Genomic DNA, 21699 nt, shown 5'->3' on the forward strand with positions numbered 1-21699 from the left:
TGGCTCATTTTCCTGATCTTCTTTCATTTGCTAAAGCACGTCCTGACAACCGTAGTTCAACATTCCTTTTACCGAACCAGCTGTGTCTTGCCAACCCAGCCACATCCCCACAGCCCCGGAAGGAGGTCATCAATACCGAAATAGGTGAGAAAACGAAGTATAAAAGGGTGTCATCCTCCTGCCTTTCCAGTTATCCTTTTTTCGCCTTCTTTCTCCCATCTTCCTCCCATTTTTCTTCTCTGAACCGCTTACCTACCCCCTACTACCCTCCATATTTATCCCTCAACTGTTCACCATAATAAGCATGCAACCAGTCGAAGGCAGCCAGAACCATATCCGGTATGAGAGCAGTCCATCTCAGGCACACCAGAGCAGCCTCAGTGCCCATCAATCAGCTATAGCCGCATATTCCCCGGCACTCCCAGAGGTGGACGAGGATTCCATGAGTGAAGGAACCGTCGCTCTCAGTGAGCCTACTCATGATCCGAAGGTCGTTTCCTCAGTTGGCATCGCCCCATTCAAGAACCCTCAATTGAAAAAAGCTAGAGAACTTGCTCTCCTCCACGGTGAAGACCCAGCAACAATCAAGCTGCCCGAACTCCAAGTCAATAGAGACAGCCATCCGGCCCCTAGGAAGCGTCCCAGACTAAGCCACCATGCCGAAGACGTAGCGAATACCGAGGCAGCTGATCGCCTGTTTAAGATATTGCGAGAGAGATCGGCCCGTCTAAAATTAGAGATGCTCCAGCAAGCAGAGAAAGAAGTTGACATAGCCGCGATCGAAGAGCAGCTGAAGAAAGTGATCCGAGTCCGAGTCTCGTTCCAGAAGCGGATAGAGGAAATGATTTCGATGGTCTGGGCTTTTGCTCACGAATCCGGGGTGTTGGATAATGACTATAGTATTGAGGTGGACTTGGAGGATTTGGCCAATAAGTTTGGAAGTTTTGAGGAGTTGTTGCCGAGCATGGGCTCTCTGATCTGAACTATAAGGTTTACCTACCTTACCTATGTTCGGGAGTGCCTTTTTTTCGTTAGCTTAGTATTGTGGTTGTTTCGAATTGGCATTCTACTTCGTAGCTATTAGCACCGGGGCGACTTTTTGCTGTCTGTCTCCGGCTTGAACTGTGCTATAGTTGTTGCTTTTGGTCTAATCAATATACAAAATTGACCAACTTCGTGGCTGATTGTTACTACACTATCTTCCTGGTGGACTTTGCGCCGCTTTGGGGGAAGATTGGTTACTTATCCGGTGGTTGCCGCCAGCCATAGGCCAGGGCCCCCAAGGAGAAAGAAAGGGGCACTGTACCCTTTCCCAACTAGACTTGACGCCACTTCACAAAGGCGATCGTTAACAAGTGAGGGAAAGTGGGAGAGGAATGCAATGTCGCCAAAGAGCCGGGGATGATGAGCACAGGGCGGTAACAGTGCCAAGTGCGCAAAACCAGCCGGTCCACTGGGACTTTGGCGACAGGCTGCCCAGAGGAAGACCGACGATTCATATGGGCATGATGCAGCGCTAGAGGCAACATTTCGACTAGGAGGCCTGGTCACCGGTCCATTCGCTTGATGCTGATCTCCAGGGCAGCGGCTGCCTGCATCGACAAGCTCGATCATGAGGCCGGGTTTGATTTTTCGTCGCCCATTTTCTGCATTTTTTATACTATCCTCCACCTGTTGTTAATGCGTTATAATCTTTTGCGTTATAGACCAGCAGATACGATGTAGCGACTGACGGATAGTAGGGAGAGTATAGGAGGTCGGTTTACCAGCTAAACAGGAGGCGAATTCGGTTAATCTCTTTCAGGATACAGCTGGTGACGACGAGTTTGATCTCGAGGTAGTTAGTCTCGTTGATGAATGTCGAAACGGTGCAGTCGTTCTTAAAGGCGTTCCATGACGAGGGCGACATAGAGATCGCGCTAAGGAAGCTAGGAAAATCTACTTCCAGGTCATCGACGAGGCCGAATCAGACCACTGGTTCACGTTTCTATCGGAGGCCAGTGGGAAGGAGATATTCAGGTACACCAAACCAAGGACAGACCCATCTATCCCCACTCTACGCTATGAGGTGAATGGGAAAGAAGAGATCGCAAACTCGTTTTCGGGAAAATGCAGGTATATATTTCGCGAGTTCTGTCTCAAGAAAACTTCCATGCAATCCGATCGGGTCGAAACTCCCGAGGGGTAGTACGATGAGTGAGTACCAGCCTTGGCCACGCGAACCAGAACGCCAGTATCCACGATAGGGCTTTCCCTCGTACCAGCTCGCGGAGGTGTATGTTGCTCGAGAGGCGAGCCAGGCCTTGTATGGAGAGGACAAACGGCAGAGATATGCATGACCACTGCAGCACTTGGAGATCTCGACAAGCTACCAGTGCTAGCCTAACACGGACGTTCTACATTGGTAGGGGGAGAAACCATAGGACCTACCGTAGAATTGTTGGTAGAATATCGAAAATAAAAGTGTACTACCTGTATTGAAGGTTGGTCTCCACGATTGTGACCATAGAAGCTATTTGGCTCAGGTGCTAAAAGGGCATGAATATTAGACGGCGGAAGAAGCGAGTTAAGGGGGTGGCTCCTACGTCAGCCCCAGGAGAAAGTGGCTGTGCTACGTGGGGCCGGGCTTCTAGTTCAATTACAGGCAGAGCGGCACATGCTTTGGCTAGAAAATGACGCGTATAGCCCTTGGCTCAATCGAATACCGCGGCGGTGACAGGGGTAGCAACACAATGGCGAGAGGCAATAGCAGCAATGCAAATCGAATCCTACGAGGCGGGTTTGACGGACCACGCCATTTACCCACCAACTTACTGGCGCAGGAACAAGATGACGTGTTGAATCAAGTCAACGACCGGCTCTCTCAATGTGCTTTTGACTTCGTGGCAAAATACCAATTTCCGGTCCCTCTTACCCAGGATAAGCGGCCGGTCGAAGGACCAAGTGATCGGGAATGGACGGAGTGGGTGGCCCTGCTTAAGAGCCTGGCAACCAAGAGGAGGATTCCGAGCCGTGTCATTTATGGTGGACAAATTAAGCAGTTGGTTACCATCTTAGAAAACTCTCTGGAGATGCGCCATGCTGCAAAGCACCAATCCCGGCCGCTAAAAGACGACAGGAATGTCCTGCAGCTAATTAGTGCAGGTACTCAAGTGGCCAAGTTCCTCAAGAACGCTCCAGCTATGGAATACCTAGTCAAACTATATTGCGAAACTGAGGAACTGATCCAATATCGGAAACTTGCGCCTGCGCCAACCGACGGTAGCCTAGTACCCCATAACCGGAGTAGTAACACAGGCAGAGGCCAGTTAGACTAGACGTTTAGATAGATCAGAGGGACTTGGTGTTTTGTCCCAAAACAGAGATGTCTTCGACTATGATCCTTGGGTAAATTGATCGCTGGGCTGATAATAGCAGATACGTACTCATGTGCTGTGACGCCGTAACCGGAACATGGCAACCAATATATAACGAGGCGGTTCTACATACATATACGGTACAAATTTTCACCAGTGTTTACGGTCCGGTTAGTATCCAAATCGCGCATTAAGACTTGTCGGGTTCATTCACAGTTGACGTGAGTTCATAATACAATATGGCAACGCAAACCCCTACTTCCGCTTGGAAAGGCTCAGGGATAGGATCGCATTGGTTAGATCTAATCGTAGTGCGGGTTCTCCCATGTATGCTACTATGGACTATCTAGATACCTAAGACACGGCTTGCAATTATCAACATCGTAAAATAGTACCAGACTGGCTGACTTAGAGTATTTCCATCTGAAGTGACCGTTAGACCCGCCGTAGGGGTCGGCGAGCGAATAAAAGAGACATTGGCGAACGTGCTGTTAGTTGGCATGAGACTGATCATCGTACCAATGGTACCCATAGTGCGGGTTGTCCCATTTGCGCTACCTGTCCAATTGGCGCTTGCAGTCCGGACCGAGCCAAAGTGCAGGACTGTAGTTGGGTTGGGGGTGGAATCCGTGATGGTGACAAACACAGTTTGTATTACAGTTCTCGTGATACGTTGAGCCTCACCCGTGTTGGCGTTGGTTGCCGGGGCATCCAAGGAACTCTCAGTGGTTGTCGTCGTTTGTTGCGGCGAGCTTTGTGTGTGGGGGCAGTAATCAGGTTCGAACTCTAGGGAGCCTATAGCTTTGAGCGTTCCCACCTGGAACTCGAACTTGACAATGTCCCCAGGTGAGACTTCCAAGCCTAACACTCCCACAATGGGAGCGAGCAAGACGGGGATGGACAATCTCATCTTGATCAGACCTTGAGGAATGATGGTACTGTGCGTCAGCGGTCCTTAAGTACATCCATGGCTGTCTTGTTCTGGACGTCGGCCATTATTGCTCGTTTGCCCCGAGGGCGTACGGAACCAGACGCGCTCTATGGGGCCTCGATAAATATGGGTTCCATGGCCCTATTTTGTAATATCATGTACGGTCACTAGCGAAACATACGTCCCCTTCCCACTCTTTGGTAGTTTCCGTATTCCTGGAGTGTCCATTAAGCTACAATAGCGTCCCGCGTGACGGTAGATATAGCAAGTGCTGGTTTGCGGGTGCGAAACGTTGATAACATGATGAGCTCGAGTTGGGCGAACCTCGCCGGGGGAGCTGCTGGTCCGATTCTGAACCCATATTGACGAGAGGAATCTCGAGCCAGCTTCTCTTCAGCGTGTCTTGAGGAGAAGTTATTGTACAGCTCAGGAGGATTGGGCAGTTGGTCCTAAAATGACGCGGGGTCGCGAACCAGCTCTACGCTAACAACGGTGGGTTCTAGGCCTGGCCCGCTGGCTGCGCTAGTGCGCCATACTCTTCCGACCTGCACTCCAACAGTAGGGCCAACAGGTCTGCAGGCAACTAGGAAGTCAAGACCGGAAACAGCGCGCGAGGATCTTCGAGCTCTCGACGGATGCAGCGAAAGGAGAATACGCTGCTGGATGATTCTGGCTCCATTCGGGATCGGCGCACTTCGAAAAGAGTACAACGAGAGACAACGGTCGTGCGGACCAGAATGGTAGTTTGGCCTCCCAGATGCATACTACTCGGTAGGAATTGGAGGAACTCCGGAGTGCCTCTTGTGAGCAGTAAGTGCCCCACGCCCAGTAATGGGCACAACTATATTGGCGTCTGCTTGGGGTCCCCATTCGCTCTAAGTTTGCTGGCTTTGCTCATTTTTGGGCCGGCGGCGCCATCAGCACCTCTACGTCCTGAGGCCTACATCTGCCCTACCGCAGCTTAACCAGTCGTTGGGCTGGCTCCGAAAAAGCACTTCCTAATCGAGAGTCTCTAGCATCGCAAAATGACAAAGCTACACCGTCGAGTACTGCACCGGTCTCTTTTGGACGAATGTACCTTGGGGTACGAAGCCAATTGGACCGGACGTAGCTTCAGGTAGCATTGTCAGGAATAGATGCAAACGACTGAGTTGTCATCTTATGATAAGTACGGACCAGAAGCCTCTTCTTATATAGTCGAGGAAGTACTGATAGGTCAGCTGCTGTGGGGTTCGGCACTTGCGCTTCTAGCGCTGCGGGACTGGTTTGACTCTGTACTTATGTTGTGGTTGTGACATTTGAACCTAATGCATTCACCGATTGATATGCTCTCACTTTGGTCTCTGTGGGTCAGCTGGCAAGTTAAAACCATCTTGCAGCTTATATTACCCCAACTCCGCAACCTCTTCTGCTGCTCTCTATCTCTTTTGCTGTCCTCTCTTTCAACCCATCTCTCTCCACTGCCATGGCAATGAGCAGCAAAAGCAAGAACTTCCACGATGTCCTTGGGACATTCGTGGAAGATACTTCCTCTCTTCAGAAGATCGCCCGCGAGGAGCATATGCTATTTTGGGGTCTACCTGTTATCTCCATCTTCTGCCCAACACAACGTCCGATACAGTCATTTGAGGTATTTCTTCGATCTGGAAGGGATCGGCTCTGGGATCTCTTGCAACGGGAGGGATACGAACTGGAAACTTCGAGCCCAGAGCAGCGGAAACATATTTTTTTCCACGGCAAGAACAAAATCCAAGTGCACGTCATTCAAGATCAAGAGATGGATTTCTTGGGGCTTACGTCGCTCGAATCCTATGTTCTTGCCACAACCATGACGACTTACGGACAACACTTCATGACGTGGAGGCACGCAGTCTGTGTGTGTCCGATGCTGTTGGACGCTAAGACATCGATTGCTTTGAAGATCATCCTGAAGCATGGCCGCCCGGGTCCATCTATATCAATAAGCGAAGTGAAATTTGCGCATCAGCAGGGATACAGATTGCCCATAGCAGAGGGTGATGCTTGGGAAAACGACGAGGTGTGTCGAGAGCGAACCCTTGGCGATCAGTATTCGCGTGTGGTACCAGTCGATGGAGATACGGTACCTGATGCACAAGATGTTAGTTTTGATACAACCTGGAAATTTTCGTTGGTTGAGCGTGTTCGTCATGATGCATTTCGAATACTACGAGATGGACGCGAGCAAATCATTGTTCCAGCAGTGTGAGCTTTCCCTGACAGGTTCTAGATCGTAGGGGAGGTCTAGTTGTTGATAATTCGAACTACTGGCGGTTGAATTCAGAGTTCTGGGCAGTGTACATTTAGTTGGACCATAATTCCCAATGCCAGGTCATCCCGCGTTCTCCTCGGAAGTCAGCAACTACATTCTCCTGCCGGAAAAGTCTGTCAACACAAATTGGCGAGCCAGAAGCAGTGCCGAAAGGGCTGGTTCAGGCGCGGGGTGGAGAACGGATGGACCATAGGCCGGATAATGCCTCTGAATTGGGTTCCGCGCCAGAACACGCTGCTACCTCCCCCAGATACTGTAAGGCATCGCAAAGCGAAAGACAAGGTGACGACGAGAGTGGTGTTTGCCTTTCACCACGGTGAGCCGGTTTCCCCGCATATGCTTAGGTGCTAATTAGCGCTGCAAAACAGAGCCATCAACGCAACTGGGGACCTGGCCACTTGGTGCTGGGCCGCAATAGCTGCACCACTGTTTCTTTATCCAAAGGAATTTGCATCCACTTTTTTGTCTGTGGGCCACTACATACAGTATATAGCTAGGAAAGACCGCAAAGACAAGTGTCGCACCGATGATGGCTTCCTATGAGAACTGGAACAGTACAGTACAAATTTAATATTCACAGCGCTAAAAAAAACAAGAGGAACCAATCATTTTGAGCTCTCCAGGGTCACAATGGCCGTTACTAGGGGATTAAGTCAAGGGAGCCGATTTCGACTCAGCGCTTCCTAAGCTACTGTAGCGCTGAGGCCCGGCGGCCAAGGCCAGCCAACCCCACAGCAGATTTCGCGGAGTCCAAACTGTCTCGGCCTACAACTTCTCCAAAGCATACCCCCCGCCTAAGCAACGCAGACAGAGATGCAGTACGTGCGTCCAGTTACGAAGTATGGCAATTGCGCTACCGGCGCTCAAAGCGGCTCAACTGATTTTAGGATGGAGTCGATTATGAGTTGGCATGTGTGCCGGCAATGCCCTCCTGCACTGGGTCTACTTTGCGCAGATTATAAAGCCCAAACGCAGGGCCTTGTCCGATTCCAAGGCGCTCAGACCCATCGCCCTGTTGGACACACCGACATCGCCCTCCAGAAAGCGAGTAGATGCACGACATGGCAGTCTACGGCATGACCGACAGCAGTTACGAATACGATGCTAGCGAGGAAGAGGGGTCTTACAGTCCCGAGCCTCGGACGCCACGGCCGCGACTTGCGCCCCATGAGGAAGCCCAATGCGTTGTCGACGCCACCGAGGAAATCAGCGCGATCTTGATACAAAAGCTCGTGCGCTTTCAAGGAGACTTGCGGCTATACCAGCGGGAGAAGAGCCGGAGCCGGGACGAGCTGGAGAAGACGAAGAACGAGATGATGCAGGAACTGTGCTTGGCCAAGGAGCGGCTGCTGGAAGAGCTCGCGTCGGCCACGATGGCGAGGATGGAGGGAGTCGAGCCGTGCCCGCCGCTGCCGCAATCGGAACCTCGACCTCGACCGCCATCTCCGCGAAAGCCAGGATCTCACGCGGCACAGGAAAACGGGGTCGGGGAAGTAGCCGAGGCTTCACCAAAGACGCAACCGCTGCAGGTGGAATTGCTGCCAAACGCCAAGTTAGCGTCCCAAATCGCGCCGAGCCGACCTTACATGCACGACAAGCGGGAGAAGGATAAAATCCGCAAGTCCGGAGTCTCTGCAGCGAAAGGCGCTGGCGCTTGGGGAGATATGCAATGTATTCAGCTTGACAATGTACTGGAACACTGTCCATGGCCGGATGGACGTGGCCATGTACGTTCCCGAAGGCCAGAAAATCCCTGATCTCGGCCAAGTGGTGAGTGCGCCCGCTCCTTGCGGTGTGTTCCTGCCCCAACTGACGAGCACACTAGATCCGGAGCCTGCGCGGCCGGCAGTCTCGCGTAACGCAACGGGCCCGGGTCTTTCAGACGTCGAGGCGAGTGCAGAAGCCGTCTTCCAATCTCAGCCGTGCGAGAGATACGGGGCAAGGCTCGGCAGTCCGACCGCTGCGATCCCAGCGGCGGCACAGTGCTGGAACAGGCCATTTAAGCCCGCAGCCGATGTCAGGTTTGACGGGATGCCTGTCGTCGGCAAAGGATGCTGATGGTGGGACCTTTGCCGTGCAACAGGGAGCGCCGACCACCCGCCAGCCCAGCGATCAAGGTGGCCAAGGATCGCCGAGAGAATTGGTGACAGGGTCTGCTGTGGATTATGACCCTTCGAGGTTCGACACGCTGGCTGGTAACACGCGGGCTGGTAGCGGGCTGGCTGGTGTCGCCAGTGGCTTGGAAGGCGCAGACGCCGCGATCGGAAATGGCGCGGTAGCAACGCCAGGCGGCTCGCAACCCACGCCGCTGGGACCCGGACACTGCCAGCCACTTGATGGGGAGCAAGATATGTGCGACAGCAGTCTGGGCTTTTTCCCAACTGCTGAGTTCGAGATGTCTGGCTCAAGTTATGGGGAGGACGTCGGCTGGCAGCAGGAAATGGAAGGGCTGCATGACCAAGACGGGGACGCTGGGCACCCCTCAAAAGAGATGTCCGATATGCTCTCCGCAACAGTTGTGGCACAGGAGGTTGCAGGTGGCCCCGCTACAGAAGGCTCTCAGCGTGCTCAGCCTCGGTCTAGGAGCCCTTCCGCTGGATATCCTGCTCAGATCGCGTCGCCTGCTCTAAGCATTTCCTAAGGGCCGGCCATGGATTCAGCCAAGGATCGGGGGCAGCATGGGGTATCAATGGATGCATGCTGGCCACAACGTCAGGCAAAGGGGAGCTTGGATTACATCTTGCTGTAGGGATGCTGGAGCCGATGCGGAGATTAGGACTGTAAGGATCGATGAATCCAGCTCACACCTTGCATCTAGGTCCATCGCAAGGTCATGATAGGAGGAATTACTCCTGAAAGCAAACTAGTAGACTTCGAGTCAGTGTAGATATTGAGGATGCTATCTGAAGCATGGTTTGACATAAGCACGGACAAGCTGCCGCTTGTGATATCTTCCGCATCAACATCCACGTCTTCAGCCGAACGGCATACCGCTGAGACTCGTCCGAAGGTCCTCCAGCAATCCCACCATCTTCTTCGGCAGGGTGTCCCGCTGCAACTTGTGTCTGTAGTCCATGTAGTTGCCTGGTGCGCACCTCGCCGCATTCTGTACAGCCATTCCTTGGCGGACGGCCTGTGACAGCTGTGCACCGTTTCCCACCATTCTGGGAGGGCACTGCCGTGGTTGAGTCGACATGATCGGCGCCAAGGGTCTTCTAGCTGGCACCCGGCTGTCCCAACGTACCGCTCTCTGCAGCGACGCATCCATGCGTGTATCGCTTCTTGGATAGCATCGCGGCTGGATAGCAGTGGATACGACAGCCTGACTTGCCGAGAATGTAACGAGTTGTTGAGCGAAATTTGGAAGCATTTGGTATTCTGGCATGGGCCAGTCCGTTTTCAGACTTCCGCTGGCAACGCCGGCAAGCGGTACAAACATTGCGAGAGCCGCTTCTTCAATACATACTTAATACGGTAGCAACACCTAAATGGCAGGTTTGGGTACTGTACTGTATTGCGCTGGTCACTTCTGGAGACTGGGCCTCGAGGTACGAAGCCTGGAATATTGTGGTAGCTTTCCGTAGCACGGTCAGGAAAGGATGCAAAATGGGTGTGTTTTACCCAGAGATACAGGAAAGTACGAACCAGAATAGTAGCACGAGAGATTCGGCGTACAGTGACCCGTACTACTCCGGGACTACATACGACTACGGCCAGATGCATTTCGGCTGCTCTCGAATGCCTGAAGTAAATTATGTCGTAAGGACTGGACTAGCCCAAGCAAAAGAAAAAGACCTTTGCCAAATCCATGCGACAGTAAGGGCTAACAGAACTTAGGACTGGAAATAGCCCGTGAGCCTCTTGAGCTGATGCAGCAAAAGAGAGTACGGTTTGCCACTGGATAATCCTGATTCCATTGCGACTACGTCAAAAATTGGATATTGGAAACTACGGTTACAGGGCCTCTTTTGTCATGGCTCTGAATCATCACAACACGTAGTTCTCTCGCAAGTGTCCAGGTGCATCATTGCCAAAATCCAATGTCTATCGGGTGACATGACAATCAAAAGGCGGTCTCGCGCACTGGCACGACGCCCAAAGCAGCTACGACTAGAAGAGCTACGACCAAACATATAAAATTGCTTTGCTTGGCGGGCACGGGACGAAAACTCACCGATACATACAACGCACCCAGAGGCAGGTCTACCCCCTTACCCCCAGCATACCGGGCTATGCTAGCAAGGCACACAAGCCTACAGTTTTTGTGCTATCTTAGGCATAAATGCTCAGCAAAAGCCTCGCTAGGCAGATTTTGTGCTTCCTGTGCCAGCCGCTTGTTATAAAGTAAAGGGCTATAACCGTGCTTTGTCCCCAGAATTACCCATTCTTACATCTATTGATTTAACTACTACCCCACGTCATCTATTCCCAATTTCGTACAGCATGGCGTCTTTTTTGCCAATACATGTTTCCATGCCTTGCTAGGAAGTCGACTAGTCGGGGTCAGGTCTCTAATAATCATCCCGACTTCAGTCCCAACCCCGCACAACTCAGGAAACCAGAGGAGCTCAACTTGCAGCCACCAAGCAACAACTTCCAAATCAATCTACCAGACGAGACCAAGCCAGAAGTTTTGTCCAACACCCACTTGCCACCTTATACGGTTCTTCCACAACCACCGTCAGCTCATAAGATTGCAGCCTCTATCAGGGCTGGTCTTGATCTGAGAATCGACCACGGCCCCGTTAATGCTTTTAACAGCCTTCGCCAGCGATGTTTTAGAGTGTGGATCGACGATAACCACAGATTGCAACCGGTCACCAAGTCTGGGATCCGTCAGATTGTCTTCATTCTCCTTCTCCTTGCACAAACTACGGACTGTGAAATGGAGTTCCTGTTCATGAGCCAGAGCAACACGCAGAGCCAAAACCTCTCGGAAGCCTCCCGTTCCAAGGCCGAGGCTCGGGATGAATTATGGTACACGACAAGCTGGGACGATGCGAAGGCACTCGTGGAGCGTTCCCCGGCCCTGAAGACATTGGGTATCGATCAATGGATCAAGACAAATTCTGCCATACAAAGGCAGCATCAGGGTAACCATCAGACGAGCAGCACCGGTCCGAATGGCGCACAGATGAGCGACATACGAGAAATCAAAGAGGAAACCAACAACGAGAAGCACGTCAGGCTTCTCTTCCACGTTCGGGGTCTCAAGGCACCGGACTGGCAGGGTTATCACCAGCGAGACCTCGATATGAAAAAAATCAGAAATCTGCACATAGCTGCTACAAAACGAGCCAAGCAACAACCCAAATGTCTCAACAACATCAGCTTCACGTATTATAAGGAGATCGGCGAATACAAGCGAAAGATGGTCCGAAAGGAGTCAGCAACACCTACCACGGTGCTCATCCTGACCGCATCTCCCCTCCAAGCCGCCGAGAGTGACGCTATCATGAAGTTCCAGAAGGAAAATGACGTCAGTATGTTCAAGAGACGCGGCAGTGAAACCGTCGAAGGCCAGGGCACCCAATTCTGCATCTCGACCTTGGCCTTTGGGCAGTTCATAGACAAGTCAAATATGAAATACTACGTCAATATCGACGACCACTTTCCCGGCGAAGACGATATCAATGATCTGATTCCGGTCAATGATACAATGATTGCAAAATTTGGTCTGAGTGCGAAATCGTGGATGAAACTCCTCAACGCCCACAACCCAACTATCGACAATATGAAGTTCAAGAAAGAGGAAGAAAAGTACGGCACGGAACCTTTGGTAACGAACGACCAAGACCCCCTGACGATGCCATCTCTCGTAGATATCAAGCGTGCCTTTGGGCTGGTTGATGAGAGTGAGGAGGAAGCGGACTAGCCGAGAACCCGGCAGCCATGGTCACAACATTCTAGGTCGGCGGGTGATCTCGGTTTATTAGGTGGGCTTGAGATATGAGACTGACAGGAGAGGCGGGCGTGCCATGGAATGCGGTGACACGGATGCGAAAGGATACTTGGCATGCCATGTCTTCCTTTTCCTTTTCCTTGGTTTGCCTATTGTTTGTTTTTCAGATTAGATATACTAGTGGCACATGTGGGACGTAAGGTATGATAAGCGACAACTAATTAATCATCAGAGCATCACATCCTCGCTGAACATACAGTCTGGGCTGCCGAAGCTGTGCGGGTTGTTCCTTGAGGCCCCCATGTTAGACCCAAAATGAGATACGGCTTCCATGCGGCTTTTGAGCAGCAATGGACCTTTCTTTAACAGCGAGGCGTGCAAATTCATATGGTAGCAATTCATACGTGGCCCTGTAACCCATTTGGTAGCCCCGGCAAAAGCAGCTATACACGAATTTGCAGGGCTTCCTCCTACTACAGCCTACGTTGGCGATAGCCCCGTTACATGACAAGGTTGTTCACTTTATGGAGGCTGCTCAGAGAAAAGACTTCCTATGCAAGACGGTGGAAGGGGTGCCCCACGGCTTTGATGCCATGCTGCCAGGGGAGGCAATCTCACAGGAAGTCAAGGCGTGCATGTTGAAATGGAGGGGGAGTCTATAGGCTCCTTGATTACATCATAATAGTCTGCCACATCATCATTATCGATGGGGTTCAAGAAGGGCCAAGACGACTGATGAGTATGTAGGTAGTTCAAAAGATGCAGGAGTTGCTTGTAGTTAGCCAGGAGGACGAGAACAGCCACTAATTACCGTTCGGAGTCGTGATCGTAAGTGCGTTTGGTATCAGACGGCTGCTCGTCTAACATAGTGAGGCGTATAGCGTCCACTCGTAGGACTAACCGGCGTTAGTCCAGATTCGCCTTCCTCCTTAGAGGAGTCACAAGACAACAGTTCATGGCCACGGTGGTCCCTCGAATCCATACACGCCTCAACAGACGCGGACACCGCACGGACTCCTGTCGGCATGCCAATGCCAAATATTTCGACCCAGCCCGTCACCATAGACCAGCGCCCGAGGAGGCAGAGCAGCCAAATCCCATTCATCTGCTGGTCTGTCAGTCGCCATGTGCTTCTATTGGGACCGTAATGCGTTAGGAGTCGCTTACGGCAAGGAGGACGAGAACAGCCACTACTGTTCAGAGTGGAACGACAAGGTCCTCCGCATATTGCAGACATTTGTTCTTCTTGTCCATCTTCTCCATCGCAAGACACTCGACCCAGGGTCGAGCCTTATCACTCGTCTTGGCTGACTGAACCACGTTGTCCTGGAAGACAAAGACTACGGCGAAGAAGATGACGTCACAAATGATGATCAGTACAATGGCAATACCACGCCACTGTAGCTGGATGACGCGCCTAATCCGATGATAGGCTTGCCTTGGGGACATGGTGCGAACACTGGCTGTGTAGGACGGTAGCTTGGAGCGTTCTGTCGTGGCGCTGTTGCTTGCCAGCGATGCCAGATATACCTTTATACAGTATCCGAAGGTCGCGAACTGCATAATGACGGTGACACCGGCGAAGACCAAAAGAGGGACCCAGAACGCAGCTAGGCTATTACGGTGGTTGACGTGGCAGGTCTGTCCAAACCGGAACGACACACCGCTCACAGTCAGGGCGGTGACCAGACCAATGATGGGGATACCCCAGCCGAGAACCTGGGAAAGCCACATGAAGCCTCTTCCAACCACGATCTGCCAGCAGATCTGGAGATGCAACGACAGTGTCCGCAGGAAAACCCACATGACTCCGGCCCAGCCGCCCCCGATCAAGAACACCCCAGAAGCCGTGCATAAACTGCTCGAGTTCATCCCATGTGGAGTGATCTTGTTGAAACACTGGTCGGGCTTGCCTGCGAGGGGGATAATGAAGCCGAGCTATAAAACATCAGAAGATATTTCCATACGACCCCGGGACTGGAGGCAACTTGCGGTCATGAAGCTCACGGCGCAGGTGAGGCTAATACTGAAGTAATGGCGATGTGTTTTCTCGGCTGCGAGGAAGGACCATGATGCCAGCAAGAAGACGCAGCAGACCGCACCCACCACATTGATCCAATTTGCGACCTGGCTAGATGATTTGAAACCATCAGGGTATGCCCAGTCCGTCATAGGGCACGGTAAGCAGCACGACAAAGGCCCGAATCGTTGACATAACCGTCCATCAACAACTGCAAGATCTTTAGCAACATGGATAGTATGCGGTTTCACTTTCTTTTACTTACAGCCACCGGTAGCCGGAAACGCCAGCTCATTCAGGAAAGGTGCAGGACAAGGAAAGATAGACGCGTTGCCGGCCATCTCGACAGACGATGATCGATCTTTACCCTTTCCCTGTACTCTCAATGCGTTGCGTATAGGTATAGTAAGGAACAGCAGGTATGGATGATCTAGCCATGAGTGGAGAGCGTAGCATATGAGAAAGACGGGGTACTGGGCCAGGCAGCATTGGTGACCCCAAATCCCAACGGTAGTGAAGTACTTCAGGAGGTCCGGGATAGTACTCATTGAAAAGTCACAGGCGTTCGCGTGGTGGATAGAAGTCGGTGGGCGCTCATTTGAGCTCTCGGCATTCGATAATAGGGCAGAGCTCGAACTAGTGGACAGGCATCCATTACGACACGAGACTACTAGTGCGGCGATTGCAGGTATTCCTGGCTCAGCCTACATGCGACGGGCTTCAGATCAGGCTTAACAACAGAACAAGCTAGTGTTAGTCACTTCGCAGTACTAACTGGAGTAGACCAAAAAGGGAGTTTAATGGCTTACTGGGCGCCCAAGTTTAGTTCAGCTCCTTGGCCTCTTAGTGCATTTTTAGATCACGATAGAAGGTATTCTCACACAGCTAATAAGGGACCCCATTGTAGTTCTCGTGTCACACTGGCGACGGTGGTAATGGATCCCAGGAGCGGCTTCCTCCCGTGGGTTAGTAGTGTTCCCTAGCAAGCCAGCTTCAAGGCTCCTCTTCAAGTGCTGTAGTCATCAGCAAACAGCCAATGCCTATCCAAACCCCGTAACCACCCTACAGTAAATTAACAGGAACACAATCGGAACTTAGAGCAGCTCCTTTCTAGGACTTAAAACGGGAAATGTGTATATAGGACCCATCCTCCAGGTCGATACAGTATGTACTAAAACATGATATCCATTCCTCTTTGCATTCCTCCACCATGTCTGGCTCAACCACTGTCATCACTCCCGACCAAAAGTTATTGAATCAAGTGTTGCAGGAGACCTTTGACAACCGCGACTGGTTTAGCAAGGCTGTTGATCTAGGCGCAAATCCGATCTTTTTGGGCTTCGGCCTTACTGATAGGCTCAACGGGGTTCATGGTCCAAACGAACTCGCGCTGGTTTCCATGGAATGTACCGGCGATCTAGTTTCTGAGGAGCTGATCAAAAGTCTTCGGCCTGCGGAACGGTTTGACCAGAAGCTCGGTTTATATTCTCCCAAAGAATCGAACATCACTTTGAACATCTGGGAGTCTTTCAAAAGAGACGATGCTACCATGGTTACTAGCCTTGACAAGCTGTTCCGACATGAAGCAAATACACTGAAGACCGCAGTATTATATTACAATCAAGGGAAGGGGCATTATGAGGAATTGGAGGTGGAACACGAGCTACCATGGGAAGAAAGGTATGCTGTCGACCTGCCTCTGTGTTGCAACATGCATTCGAAGGAGGCTCTAGAATGGAACTTTTGCCTCTATAAAGGAAAACGTTCGGTGGATGGCTGGGCATAACTTTGACTCAACAGATAGGAGTAGACCTGACGCATTAGGGTGAGAAATATGGCCATGGTTCAGTGGACTAGTAGAGGAGAGTTCTGTGGCAAATGTTTTTCAGGTGGTCTCCTAATACGTTCAATTCCTTTCTTCGGACGTACTGTGCACTTGCCGTAATCTAGGACCTATCCGGTACGTACCGATCTGGCGCATCAGCATGCATGTACGCCTAATTTACTCCGCCACAATCATCGCCCAGCATTGCCCTCCTGTTTTTCTTTTGCTGAGGAGGCTGGATCAGGGTGAAATAAACAATATTTATACAACTTCTCCTTCACTAATCTAATTGTTCATGGTCATAATTTTGATATACACAACTAGTTACCTTGGATTTGTTATGTTGCATTACATCCTTTTACTTGTCCCAATATCTCTGATGATATTAGAGATCCAGGTCTAGCCGTCAGTTGCTGGAACACATTATGAAGCGCCGTGTTCCCAAAAATAAAATCGACTGCCCTCGAGCCCAAAAGAAAACTCGATCGGAGGCTCCCTCTCGACATCCCTTTGCATGTCCACTGTGGGCGGCATACAAGGAACGATATGCCCCGAATAGTATTTGTGCCAGCAGGGGATGGATGGAAATATCCCGTCTCAAAGAACATATCTATCGATGCCACTATCAAACGTCGTGCGATCGCTGCCTGGAGACTTTTAAGCAGGACAAGGACCTGGTGGTGCATAGGAGGCAAGCCATACCATGCCAGCGGAAGGATAATCGGTCCAGGGATCCAGTGGTTCAGGGAATCGGCCAGGATACCATGAGCATGCTGAAAAGCCGGAAAAGAAGCTCATGTCAGAATGCGGAAGAGAAATGGTTCGAGATATGGGATATCATGTTTCCTCATCGTGGTCGACCTGATACATCGTGTGAGTTTAAACTCGAGGTGGCGTTAAGTACCGGCTGCTAAGATCATTTCCAGATAAGCTTGACGTCGATCTGATGCCGCGATCAGTCGCAGCCCCAACTCTGGACTATGAATTCCCTAGTAGCTGGTGGGACTCGTTTGCAGAACACTTATCTAGTAGTCTCCAAGACTCCTTGTGCTCCAAGTACAATTCGGAAACGGAAGACTTGCGGGACCTCGTCAAGTACCACATACAGAAAGCCATCGGGAAATGTCCGGATAGGTACCCTGTGATCCAATTCCAAGGTGTCGACTCGCAGCAAACCATTCCTTATGAGAAGGCGAATTTGCTGAGAATAATTCCTCACGGAACCAATGGTCCATATTCAAACTTCCCCACTCCGGATAGACTATTTGGTAAAGATCGTTGTATGTCGGGGGCCGCCTCAATTAATCTCTTCGCCGTGTTCTACATACGTTACCGGATCGTATACGGAAGCCCTACCAGAAACATTTGTGCCAAATGTGTTTGGTTCTGACCCTTCTATCCCATCTTTCATGCCTAAATTCCCATTAGAAGGATCCAGCTTGTATTTAGGGAAGAGCTCTCGCCACTGGCAACATCGAGCATGGAGAGCGGGTTGATACTTACTGGTGACGTGTCTCAGATCCCATGCGGCTGGCCCACTTTTGGTCAATATAATGGGGCTTGAGTACATGAACGATAGCTTCAATGCGTCATGAGAGGATTATACAACCAGTATCGATAAGTGGATAGGGGGCCAATGAAGATCACTGAGTAGGGCTTAGTTACAATATTCGCTTAGACGGAAGTATTGAGTTTGTTCCTTCATCATATAGCTCCCTCTGTACATACCAAGGCGATCTTACTCTATCCAGTATCTATCACAAGGTGGAAGGCTTATGTACTCTCTTGACTAGGAAGGGGCAGTTTCTATGGGGGATCTCGCTCTGACATCTTGAATGACTTAATAGTGTCCCCTATCTTCACACCTCTAGTCAATCCACCTTCCGCGCTCCTGAAGCCTCCTCCATCTTGTCACCTGAACCGAACAGCAATGGCTTCCATACCATAGCCACAGTCACAACAGTCAACGTTCAATATAGGTAGTGGACCTTCGTTTCTATATTCAAACAGAAATTTACCGCCAAGGCAGTAAGCTTTCTTTCCCGTACTTTGTAGATTTCTCAGTGCCATCTTGCCGAAATCTTTTTCCCTTGCAGTTCTGCATGCAATTTTACATCACAAAATCATTGCCATGCGCACCTTGGTCGTTTTTCCTCTTCATACAAGGCTAGGCTCGCCTCTCGACGCTATTGGCGGGATGCAAAGACGACACCTCATTTGTTGAAGACGATTCCCTCCCCGTAGAGACAGGCTCGAGACTCTCATGATGGCTTCGGCCGTGGGGAGGTTTAGGCACACCAGTTGTGTCATATGCACCTCGCTGCATGTTGGCAAGTCGTGACCTATCCGAGAGATTCGTGCTTGAAAGCAAAGTCATGGTCAGCAAGCACTGCTGTAAAAATGTATGGCAGAGAGTTCGTGACGTGTTCGTTTTTGCTTCGCAAGGACTGGGATGCCGTGGGATACGAACAATGAAGGCAAGAAGGCAATGCTGTGGTAAGTGGTCGTTTGGTAGATGGAGGGTGGTAGGCTACTTTTTGAATTAGTATTGAAATGATAGTGTCACAGACAATGGTGATCGGAGACAGGAAGGTATACCAAATATTGAAGATTTCGAAGGTCGGCTCTTTGGCGGCGCTCGTGGGAGTCTTGGGAAGGAAAAGATTATGAGGCGACGAAGAAGTGGAGTGGCACTGGTATTTATACGACAAAGACCGCCGCTGAGCTTAGGTTGGAGGCAAGGTTTGGCCTGCAAAGACCGAAAAATGGCGACTCCGAGACGCCTGTTAAAAAGGGGGAATATCATGTCAGTAGCTGAAGCCAGCCAGGAAAGTATACAGGGGACAGAAACTGCAATAATCCTCCAGGTATGTGGACCAGCATATAATTGATGATTTCGCTTAGGATCCCACGACATGGCCCTTTGGGCGCTGCCCTGTGCCCCTGAGAGACGTTTGGTCATGAAGCTTACGACTCCAGTCTACTGCCTAGATTCCTCAGCTTGTTCAACAAGCCGAAATAGATTTTCGTCGAAAATAACCTAGTGCAGACCGAGTGTAGCTGCCCAACGCACAAAGCAGATAAGTATTGATCGGTTGTACACATGCATGCACGTCAAGTTGACTCAGCCTTTAAATTATCAAGGATTTGACAAGGCCGACGATAGTTAGGTGCCTATTCGGGCCAGTACCGGGTCGAACGCACCGCCAAATTTGATTACCGTGAAGCAGTGCGACCACTCCTCGTTCCTTGTTCCTGGTGGTGGCGGTGAGTTCTAACAACTTAGAAACTGGTAAAGAAAGTCCAGTGCTTCAAGCAACGAAGCAACGAAACAACTCTCAGTGAGTGGCTACATCCACGCTACAAGTGACTCGACAACCAATGTAAGCAAGGCAGACAAGGTCCTGTCCGCTGCCATATCAATTCTTTCAGAAACTCAGTACGGGTGATTTCGTAAACTAGCAGCCACAAAGGGACAAAGTGCAAGATTGGGTAGCTTTTTATTGTTAAATAGATTTGGATTACCGTAATGTAAATTATGCCATCAAATCGTAACCTTAGAGCAATGTCTTGCTGCTCGAGCCCCTGTTTCTTTCGCGTTTACCATAAGGGTGGTAGAAGCCTGGTTGCTGATATAGCGGATCAACGTTCCACATGCCATCAACTGCTTCCTAGGCGGACTTCACAAGAAGTGTGATCGCGGGCATAGTCAGTATCATGCGGCTCCTGGTGCAAAATATTCAGCCGTATGGCGTCGACAGCTCGCAAGGCTAAGTGGTACTAGTCTAGCTTCGCATTATTCCCGTAGACACGAGACAACATTTGCTGGCTACGGAAGTCTTTCAAAACCATACACAACAGACGCGGACTCATTTATACCCTCTCCTATTAGCATGCCAATGCCGAACATGTCCAGCCAGCTGTTACCATAGACCAGCGCCGAGGAGGAATAGCAGCCAAAACCTGGCAACCTATCTGCACAGGTGTATCAAACTCATATATGCCAGCGTTGAGGGAGTTGTTTCCCGAATGACAACTAGTCGCCTGGTCCCTTGCATTCTGTGCGGTGTGACTTGGCTATCGTCAGGGGTAACTCAAGCAACCGCAGCCGCACTGGCCAGCGATGTTGCTCAGTTGCGGCCCGTGGACTTATGAATTTTTCAAATACTACACGCCACTGCACTAGGACGTACCGCCACTCGGGTTAACAGGCTGGTCGTGAAGGCGAAATAAATTGACGATTCACCCTGGTAAAGACTGGTCACAGAGGCCGGCTTTTCCCAGTCATTCCTGGTCCTACATGGATAGCCTCCATACTCATCTCGCTTCCTCTTTTCATGGGCACTATTGTTTTGCTCCTGGGCAGTCAAGATAGCTACGGGATCTCCCCATCAGAGAGAATGCGTTTGTTAATGGTTCTTGTATTGCTCTATCCTCGCAAAACGCGAATTTTTCTGCTTCTTGGCTTTTATAGCAATGGCCAAACGATTGAGAGCCATTCGGCTGTTCTTTGGCGTCTGCACCATGTGTGTCCATTCCAAGGCCCACCAACCAGGGCAGATATGTTTCAGTCTAGCCTGTCCGTCGCGGCCATGGCCATGTGGTTGTGGTGACCGATGCTATGATCTCTACGCGGAAATTCGACAGACAAAGAAATCACTAGGTCCACATCACCTCGCGCCCATACTGCTTATTGGGAACAAGTGCGACGTCGCATCAGAGCGAGTGGTATTGATCCAAGAGGGCTATGTTCTTGCGCTCGAGCTGGGCTGCGGATTTGTCAAGACTTCGGCAAAAGACGGCAAAAACGTCGGGGCCGCATTTTACGATACCGCGAGAATGCTTCGGCGGCGGCGCACAGCGGCTCTTGTAGAGCAGCAAAGGTGTACTAGAAAGGTTGATGGCCCCTCCGCCGACGGCCAGGGCCAGCCTGTTTGGCACCATTTTCGAAGCATCCTTTGCTGTTCCTCCTGCATCCACTAATTGATATGGCCTAGGATTTGTTTTGTTGTTAGCGCCCGTTCATGTACACTTCTGATTTATGTGCAACTAAATGCTTGGTAATTACCACGAGTATCTTAACTACCCCCATGGCTGATGCGTTTTCCATCCTTCTTCCTCTTTCAACGACCAAGACGACTAGCTTTAATGTATATAAAGTTGCAAGTAATGAACGTGTATGTCTGGTCCGCCGCCGGCTGATCTCGCATGCCGCATGTTCGATTTGTCGCTCTGGGCCCACAACTTCGCGCCCGGCCCGGGACATCACTGGGCATATCCGTATCCCGCGAAGGGAGGGCGAACATACAGTAGTGACATCAAATCAGGAACGATTGTTCCTACCAAACGTGTTTCTGATCCAGTGCAGAGGACCA

General features: G+C 50.8%; 5 protein-coding genes across 5 annotated transcripts; 4 read left to right on the plus strand and 1 right to left on the minus strand.

The window, feature by feature from the left end:
- Positions 1-304: 304 nt before the first annotated feature.
- PG998_014273 (uncharacterized protein) lies at positions 305-982 on the plus strand (the record flags this gene model as incomplete). The annotated part of the gene is made up of 1 exon (XM_066881089.1): positions 305-982. The coding sequence occupies one exon, from the start codon at positions 305-307 to the stop codon at positions 980-982; it is 678 nt and encodes a 225-aa protein (XP_066723941.1).
- Positions 983-5752: 4770 nt separating this feature from the next.
- Positions 5753-6514, plus strand: PG998_014274 (uncharacterized protein; the record flags this gene model as incomplete). The annotated part of the gene is made up of 1 exon (XM_066881090.1): positions 5753-6514. The coding sequence occupies one exon, from the start codon at positions 5753-5755 to the stop codon at positions 6512-6514; it is 762 nt and encodes a 253-aa protein (XP_066723942.1).
- A 4528-nt stretch (positions 6515-11042) lies between these two features.
- On the plus strand, positions 11043-12452 carry PG998_014275 (uncharacterized protein; the record flags this gene model as incomplete). The annotated part of the gene is made up of 1 exon (XM_066881091.1): positions 11043-12452. The coding sequence occupies one exon, from the start codon at positions 11043-11045 to the stop codon at positions 12450-12452; it is 1410 nt and encodes a 469-aa protein (XP_066723943.1).
- A 3257-nt stretch (positions 12453-15709) lies between these two features.
- PG998_014276 (uncharacterized protein) lies at positions 15710-16285 on the plus strand (the record flags this gene model as incomplete). The annotated part of the gene is made up of 1 exon (XM_066881092.1): positions 15710-16285. One exon carries the CDS (start codon positions 15710-15712, stop codon positions 16283-16285), a length of 576 nt encoding a protein of 191 aa, XP_066723944.1.
- A 4755-nt stretch (positions 16286-21040) lies between these two features.
- On the minus strand, positions 21041-21268 carry PG998_014277 (uncharacterized protein; the record flags this gene model as incomplete). Its single annotated transcript, XM_066881093.1, has 1 exon — positions 21041-21268. One exon carries the CDS (start codon positions 21266-21268, stop codon positions 21041-21043), a length of 228 nt encoding a protein of 75 aa, XP_066723945.1.
- Positions 21269-21699: the final 431 nt, after the last annotated feature.

This window comes from Apiospora kogelbergensis (assembly GCF_038363985.1).
Source record: "Apiospora kogelbergensis strain CBS 113332 chromosome Unknown utg000010l_segment0_segment0, whole genome shotgun sequence".
Taxonomy (NCBI): domain Eukaryota; kingdom Fungi; phylum Ascomycota; class Sordariomycetes; order Amphisphaeriales; family Apiosporaceae; genus Apiospora; species Apiospora kogelbergensis.